Source organism: Colobus angolensis, unplaced genomic scaffold (genome assembly GCF_000951035.1).
Source record: "Colobus angolensis palliatus isolate OR3802 unplaced genomic scaffold, Cang.pa_1.0 Scaffold354, whole genome shotgun sequence".
Lineage (NCBI taxonomy): Eukaryota > Metazoa > Chordata > Mammalia > Primates > Cercopithecidae > Colobus > Colobus angolensis.
The window spans coordinates 1,662,552-1,671,560 of NW_012116866.1; the positions used below are offsets into that span (position 1 = coordinate 1,662,552).

A 9,009-nucleotide genomic window follows, 5' to 3' on the forward strand; every position below is an offset into this window, starting at 1 on the left:
GCCCGCCACCTCGCCCGGCTAGTTTTTTGTATTTTTAGCAGAGACGGGGTTTCACCGTATTAGCCAGGATGGTCTCGATCTCATGACCTTGTGATCCGCCCGTCTCGGCCTCCCAAAGTGCTGGGATTACAGGCTTGAGCCACCGCGCCCAGCCCGATCCTCTCTCTCAATGCCATGTAAGGACACAAGAAGGCAGCCATGTGCAAGCCAGGAAGAGGGCCCTAACCAGAACCTGAACATGGTGCCATCTTGATCTTGAACTCTAACCTCCAGAACTGTGAGAAAATAAATTTCTGTTGCTTAAACCACTCAGTGTGTGGTGCTGTCTTATGGCAGCCTAGGCAGACTAATAGGCTATGGAACACCCATACAATATAATACTATTTAGAGCTAAGAAGAAATGAGCTATCAAGCCATGAAAAGACATGGAGAGACCTTAAGTGCATATTGCTAAGTGAAAGAAGCCAATTCAAAATGCTACATACTGTATGATTCCAACTATATGACATTCTGAAAAAGGCAAAACTATGGAGACAATGAAAATATCAGTGGTTACCTGACCAGAGACAGGGAAGAGGAGGGAGGAAAAAATAGGTAGAGCACAGGGCTTTTTTAGGGCAGTGAAACTATTCTGTATGATACTGTAATTATGGACACATGTCATTATACATTTGTCAAAACCCATAGAACAGGTTGGGAACCAGGCCACACAGCAGGAGGTGAGCAGCAGATGGGTGAGTGAGTGAAGCTTCATCTGTATTTACAGCCATTCCCCATCACTTGCATTACCACCTGAACTCCACGACCTGTCAGATCAGCAGCAGCATTAGATTCTCATAGGAGTGCGAACCCTGTTGTGAACTGCACGTGAGGGATCAAGACTGTACATTCCTTATGAGAATCTAATACCTGATGATCTAATCACTGTCTCCCATCATCCCCAGATGAGACCATCTAGCTGCAGGAAAACAAGCTCAGGGCTCCCACTAATTCTATATTATGTTGAGTTGTATAATTATTTCATTATATATTACAGTGTAATAACAATACAAATAAAGCGCACAGTAAATGTAATGCACTTGAATCATCCCGAAAACATCTCCTGTGCCTCCCCGTCCCCACCCCGTGGAAAAATTGTCTTTCATGAAACCAGTCCCTGGTGCCAAAAGGCAGGGGACCCCTGCCATAGAATGTACAACAGAGTAAACTTTAAACTATGGGCTTATAATAATAAGGTAATAATAATGTATCAATACTGGCTTATCAATTGCAACCAATGTACCACACTAATGCAAAATGTTACCAATAGGGGAGGCTGGGGATGGAGGGGAAGTACATGGAACTCTTTGTACTATCTGCTCAATTATTGTGTAAATCTATAATTATACTTAAAAAGTAGGCCCATTATTTAAAATAATTATGTGAAATTCAAATTTCAGTGTCTATAAAGCTTTATAGAAACACAGCCATGCTCACTTGTTTATGTTGTCTCTGGCTGTTTCTGTACTATCACAGCAGACTTGAGTAGTTGCAACAGTGACCATGTAATCACAAAGCCTAAAATATTTACCATCTGGACCTTTACAGAAAATGTTTGAAGATCCTTGTTCTAAATTTCATTACCTACATTAAAAAGAAAAAGGAAAGCACATCCCTCACAGGCTCTTCTGAGTTAATCACTTTATTTAAATTGTTTAGAGTTGTTAAAATCACGAGACATACTAATTACATAATCTGATTTTAAAATTTTAACTAGATAGTATCTAATATTTAAAAAAAAAAAAATCAAGGCTAGGCACAGTGGCTTGAGCCTGTAATCCCAGTACCTGGGAAGTTGAGGCAGGATGACTTCTTGAGGCCAGTTGGAGACCAGCCTGGGCAACACAGCAAGACCCCTGTCTCTACCAAAATGTCAAAAATTAAGAATTAACCAGGCGTGGTGGTGGCGTGCACCTGTAGTGCTAGTGACTCAGGAGGCTGAGATGCAAGGATCACTTGAGCCCAGGAGTTTCAGGACACAGTAAACTATGATTGCATCACTGCACTCCAGCCTGGGGGACAGAGCGAGACCCTGTCTCTAAAAGAAAAAAAAAAGTAAATCAGTGAAGTACTTGAACATCCAAAACAGCAACTGTCACAGAATGAAACACTAGCAGACAATAGTGTTTCACTCTATTGCCAACAAAATCTATCCTACTTACTGAACACCTAAGGAATTAAAGTGTTCAAAGAAGAGAAGACTGTTAACAGTTTGAAAAGGGAAACCTGGAAAACAATGGAAATGGGCACATTCAGGGAGGGGCAGGGCAGGATACCTGATAGAAGTGAGTCAGTGAACTGACTACAAAGAACAGAATGCTCTGTTAGAGGACATTAAGTCAAGTGATCAGATAAGCCAGGAAAATGCAGCCTGGGTATCAGAAGACAACATAAAATAATGCCATGAGGAAGTGTCCCACAGTTACAGTTTAAGAAATGTCGCTGGCCAGGCACAGTGGCTCACACCTGTAATCCCAGCACTTTGGGAGGCCGAGGTGGGCGGATCACCTGAGGTGGGGAGTTCCAGACCAGCCTGACCAACATGGAGAAACCCCGTCTCTACTTAAAATACAAAATTAGCTGGGCTTGGTGGTGCATGCCTGTAATCCCAGTTACTCGGGAGGCTGAGGCAGGAGAATCACTTGAACCTGGGAGGTGGAGGTTGCGGTGAGCCGAGATTGTGCCATTACACTCCAGCCTGGGCAACAAAAGCAAAACTCCATCTCAAAAAGAAAAAGAAAAGTCATGAAAATATAACAGCTGACTAGCTGACAAAAACAAATCATAACTACCCAATATATTCAAGTAGTCTTATTAATAACCAGGGATCTTAGGAAGAATAAAATCTGCAGACACGAGTTAGGAAAGCATTATAGAATAGATACTAGGGGTACAGACTTTGGAGGTTGAAAAACCCGGTCTGATCCTTCTTCTGCCATTAACTAGCTCTAAGATTCTGAGCACAAATTCTGTTAGCCTCAGTTTCCTCATCTCTAAAATAAACAGTACCTCATTGGACTGTTGGTAGGATTAAACAAAATACTGCATGTCAAGAGTTTAGCAGGGTGCCTGACACAAAGAAAGTGCTAAATAAATGGTTACTGTTACTAATGTACTTGGCTTAGGAAAATGGGAATAGAAGTCTTAAGTTTTCCAGCAACTCTTAGAAAATCTACCCAAGGATTGAAATAAATCTCCAATAGAATATAGTTTTAGAGAACATCTGCCCTTGAAAAACTTAAATAACTTTGTTCAGTAAATAGTTGGGATTCCTTCCACTCATGCTATTGAGAATGCTGATCCAAGGGAGAAAGATAAACTGGGTTCCCCCCAATTCCGAGGCTGATGAGTGGTGTAGGCTCACTAGGGGGCCCATTTGGGAACCTACACAATCCCAAATTCATATTGGAACCTAAGAACAATATTACTATTATGCCTTGCAATCAAGACGAGAATAAAAGTCTTCTCTAAATACTTAGATAACAAAGCTTCTCGGCCGGGCGCGGTGGCTCAAGCCTGTAATCCCAGCACTTTGGGAGGCCGAGACGGGCGGATCACGAGGTCAGGAGATCGAGACCATCCTGGCTAACACGGTGAAACCCCGTCTCTACTAAAAAATACAAAAAAACTAGCCGGGTGAGGTGGCGGGCGCCTGTAATCCCAGCCACTTGGGAGGCTGAGGCAGGAGAATGGTGTGAACCTGGGAGGCGGAGCTTGCAGTGAGCTGAGATCCGGCCACTGCACTCCAGCCCGGGCGACAGAGCGAGACTCTGTCTCAAAAAAAAAAAAAAAAAAAACAAAGCTTCTCCATTCTCATTTCCACCTCATTCCATTCCACCCTTCCTGACTACCGAAACCAAACAAAATATCCATTCACAAGAAAATTAAGAGCTGTATCTGGAGAGCAGTCAGGATTCTACCATGAGTATTAGGTCTAGCTAAGCAGGGACCCGAGGTCAGGTGCTTGGGTGTTTTGCTTTTCTGCCATAGATGGACATCAGGCTTAAACCAATAGTAAAAGCTGTAAGATTACGATTTCTTGTATATAACCACATTCTCTCATGCACACCAAACACACAAAAACCCACTCCATTGTGCTCACTGCCCACATTTCACACTCAGGAAACAGCTTGCAGCCTTTTTGGCGGTCCCAGCCATCTTGCCCTAAACCTCCTAATGACGTCCAGTGTTAGCCACACAAAAAGATCATCCAGTACTTCCCCAACGGGAACAGTGAAAAACGATAGTTAACTCCAGTTAGACAATATTCTACTCTCCCTGTGGCCAGGAGAGAAGCCGAACGATCCTCCCAGACTCTTACAGGGGCACGAACGAGAGTGACGAGTGGCCTCACTAACCACGCAGGGTTGGTCCACACCTGTCACCACGAGTGGGCGGAAGTAGGGAGGAAGAAACCTGTAGATGCGAAGCCGAGCCAACTCGGTGCATTATCAGATCCCACTCACCCCAATCTTCATCCAGCCTGTGAGAGAGTCCCGGGCTAAAAGGTGACTCCATGGGGCCGGCAACACCTCCCGACTCCCCCATATCACAAGTTCGTCTTCCCTGGAACTCCGTGATTAATATCTGGGACGGCGGCGGCAGACGGACAAAATACTCCGTAACGCTGACGAGACGGTGGCCGAGTAAAGACAAACTGCTTCTGCCGCACGAGGGACTTAGGACATCGGAGAACGTCAGAGACTAAGCAAATTTAAACGGACCTCTGAGTAAATATTTCCCTTTTGGAGTTTTCAGGACTTTTCTGTCCCGCTGTTTTATGGGGGAGGCGGGGTAAGAAACGCAGACATCGCTTCAAGTGAACAAAATTTATCAATATTAAAAATAAAAAGTAAAGCCCTTTTCTGAACATTCTGGCTTATTCCTTGATTATCCTTCTTAATACCACACCGTGGCTATCTCAGAACAAAATTAGAGACTAATAGTAAATTTAATTTAATTTTTACAAATAATTCTCTATTAGTGTAAAAATTCTTCATATACGCATGTATGAAAGAAAAACACTACTATTTTTCCACATTCGTGAAAACTGCTTAACTGGCACAGTATCCGAGGTAAGTGGTACTATAAAACATACTTCTAGAAAGCCTACTTTTATTTAAATAAATTGAAACAAAGCAAATATAAAAGATAACCCCCCCAAATTTATCTCCTAAAGATAAGTTTCTAAAGCATAGTATTTAGTCAAAGTCCAAGCGAGCCTCCCCTAAGACCTACAGTAATCGAAGTTCCCAATATCTGTGTTACTAAAACATTCGGGGTTTATTGAAAGGAAATTCACACACATCACGAACTCCAACTGAAAATATGAACTGAGTTTGATAAAACAGTTTCAAGAACGCTACTTAAGAGAATTTCTTTTTCATCCATTTTAAATTTCAGCGGCCAGTGAATATTTAAAATACTATAACATAAGAACACGTATGCCTCTAGGACCACGTGGAGTCTTCCCCACGGGCGGTAAGCAAAACAAATGTGCTTCCCAGAACCCTCCAAACTGCTCCTGGCTGTATATTACTACAGATTACGTAATGCAGGAGCGTTCCAGGAGGCAAGCCCAGAAAAAGACCATGAAATCCCCTTACGTCAGATGTGACTACTTTTGTGATCAGAAAACTAATAAATTTTCATTTAAGGTGAAATTTATAACACTTTTATTCTCACCCAATTACAAATTCAAAAATTGCCATAAAAACTAAAATAAGACCAGGCGCGGTGGCTCACTCCTGTAATCCCAGGACTTTGGAAAGCAGAGGGCGGCGGATCACGAGGTTAGGAGTTTGAGACCAGCCTGGCCAACATAGTGAAACCCAGTCTCCACTGAAAATACAAAAAATTAGCCGGGCGTGGTGGCGGGCGCCTGTAATCCCAGCTACTCGGGAGGCTGAGGCAGGAAAATCGCATGAACCGGGGAGGCAGAGGTTGCAGCAAGCAAAGATCGCGCTGCTGCACCCCAGCCCGGTCAACATTGCAAGACTCCGTCTCAAAAAAAAAAAATTAATAAATAAACTAAAATAAAATCAGCAAGTCTTCTGTATCCCACTAGACACCTTAGTCTTTTAAGAAAATCACCATGACAAATCGCCAATTTTTTAAATTTCCAAAATATTTTATTTTTTATTCAAAAAGTGCAAGTAATTATGAAACAAACATTTTTGGCCTATCACCGAGAATTTTAAAATTTAACATTTTTCATTTTTGTCCCAGATTTTTCATAAGAAATTAAATAAGACAGAATTGAATTCCTCTTTCCTCCCTGCTTCATTTTCCTCTCTTGGCATAGGCCACTTCTACCATGAATTTTATGGGTATAAAATTCTATTTTATAAAAATAAAAGTGTAATTCTAGTCCACTTTTATTTTTACTTTTACGATGCTTAAACATGTTTATAGACACATGCATTTAGTGTCATTTGGGTTTGTTTTTTTTTTATGTATGTAAACTTATACTCTAATGTTCTCCAAATCATTTTTCTTATTGGACATTACTTTTTAAGGATCTACCCATGGTATTTCCTTGAATAAATACATATATCACAATTTATTTTTCCATTTCCCTAAGGATGGACAAAATTTGGGTTGTTTCCATTGTTTACATAAAATATATCCTTGTATGGCTCTCCTTGGGCATATATGCAAGAATCTCAATCTCTCTCTCTCTCTCCCTCCTTTTTTTTTTTTGAGACGGGTTCACTTTTTCCCCTATGCTGGATTGCAGTGGCGCCATCTCAGCTCATGGCAGCTTGACCTCCCAGGTTTAAGTGATCCTCCTGCCTCTCCCCCAAATAGCTGAGACTATGGGAACCCACCACCACACCCAGCTAATTTTTGTATTTTTTGTAGAGACAGGATTTCACCATGTTGCCCAGGCTAGTCTCAAAACTCCTGAGTTCAAGCAGTCCGCCTGCTTCTGCCTCCCAAAATGTTGAGATTACAGGCGTGAGCCACCGCACCCAGCCTCAAGAATGTCTTTAATAATGTATGTACTATTTTATCGGTTTACACCCTCGCTAGCATTCATGAGTTCTCTTTGCTCCACATTCTCTCCAACACAAGATATGGTCAGACCTTTATCATTTTTATCACTGTGAAAATTGCAATTTATATTTCCCTAACAAAGTGGTGCATTCTTCCATACTTATGAAACCTTATTTCCTCTTCTGTGAACTGTCCACTCTTACCTTTTATAAAGTTTGCTACGGAGTTTTCTTTCACAAATGATGTGTACGTCATTAGATAGCCTGCTCTATTCATTGACTGTATAAACTAAAAATAAACTCCTAAGTCCCCCACCAACGGAATAGGCCCCCTTGTGGCCAAGGGGATCCTAGAAAACCTTAAAACTGAGTTTTAGACCACGGTGGAACAGGTTAGACACACCTTGTTATACTCCCTCTCTTTTGTGGTTTAGACACAACTGGCCAGCATTAATGTTAAAATAGAGATGATAAGACTGACAGAACAGACTCTGGCACTAAGATGCCAAATTGTAAACAAGACCTAAAGCCATTCCAGGCAAGGCTTTAGTCCCACACCCCTATACTTAAAGAATAAACTGTGTTCTAACTGCCACAAGTTCTTCTCTAGCAGCTAAATAAATACAGGCCTCAAGAGAAACAATATTAAAACAATGTGCAGCTCCACCAGATGCTGACTTACTGATCCCCAGCCCCCACTCCACCAGCCGTAGCTACAGCTTACATTGGACAACTTTTTGTCGATTTCAGTAACTTTCTCCAGATAAGAACACCACCGGCCATGGACTGGTTCTAGGTGGTTTACAGAGGTTGCATATTTGCATGGCTTCATGTCCTGAAAGACCTTTTGATGTATAGGGCTCATTGTAATATATTCAAATGTTAAGTCTCGGCTGGGTGTGGTGGCTCACACCTGTAATTCCAGTACTTTGGGAGGCCGGGGTGGGCAGATCACGAGGTCAGGAGCTTGAGACCAGCCTGGCCAACATGGGGAAACCCCATTTCTACTAAAAATACAAAAATTAGGCAAGCACGGTGGCGGGTTCCTGTAATCCCAGCTATTCAGGAGGCTGAGGCAAGAGGCTTGAAACCAGGAGGTGGAGGTTACAGTGAGCTGAGATCGCACCATTGCAGTCCAGCCTGGGTGATAGAGCAAGACTCCGTCTCAACAACAACAACAACAAAAGAGTTAAGTCTCCATCCCAAAGTGAATATGGGTCATATGTTACATGAGTTTTTTGTTCAATATACATGTATCAGGACCACTTTCATGAATATCCATAGCTCTTCCTGTAACCTGTTGAAAATCTATGTTTAGCCAGCCTGTTCAGCCTGAAGCTCCTACACTACAAGCCCTTCTCCTTCAAAGTGCCTGTTTCTGGAGGCACGCTTCCCAGCCTGTAGGATGGCAACCTTGCAGGCCATAAAGTCTCCCCTTCTTTTCTAAATTTATTCACTGTGGGGTTTTTTAATGTATACATTTTTTAAAGAGAGACAGAGTCTCACTTTGTTGCCCAGACTGGTCTCAAACTTCTAGGCTCAAGCTATCCTTCTGCCTCAGCCTCCCAAAGCACTGGGATTACAGGCGTGAGCCACCGCACCCTGTCCATTGTTGGGTTTCTTTTTAAGTTAACACTTGGTATATATGTTGTAAATACCTTCTCCCAGGTTGACACTTGTCCTCTTTGTTTATGGGGCTTTTGTTCTCTAGATTTTAATTTCAATGTAGTCAAATTTATCAGTCTGTTGTTGTGATAGCTGACATTCACAGCTTTCTTAAGAAATCCTTCCCTCTCCTGAGGTCATTAAGACTGTTGTTTTTATTTTCATAGTTTTATAGTTTTGTTTTTCACATCCTTTTTTTTTTCTATTCGGCTATTATTGGGGTATAGCAACACTGTGGATTTTTGTACAGCAATCTTGTGCCAAAAACCTTGTTGAATTCTGTTATTCTAATATTTTGTCTGTGCCA

At 42.0% G+C, this 9,009-nt stretch overlaps 1 protein-coding gene across 1 annotated transcript in view; it reads right to left on the minus strand.

Moving 5' to 3' along the window:
- The window catches only part of ATF6 (activating transcription factor 6), a 208,030-nt gene extending 203,334 nt beyond the window's left edge, over positions 1-4,696 (minus strand). The window contains exon 1 of the mRNA XM_011952980.1: positions 4,506-4,696. Within this exon, the coding sequence (XP_011808370.1) occupies positions 4,506-4,587 (82 nt within the window). The 5' untranslated portion in view covers positions 4,588-4,696. The remainder of the gene's footprint in view (positions 1-4,505) is intronic.
- Between the last annotated feature and the right edge of the window lie 4,313 nt (positions 4,697-9,009).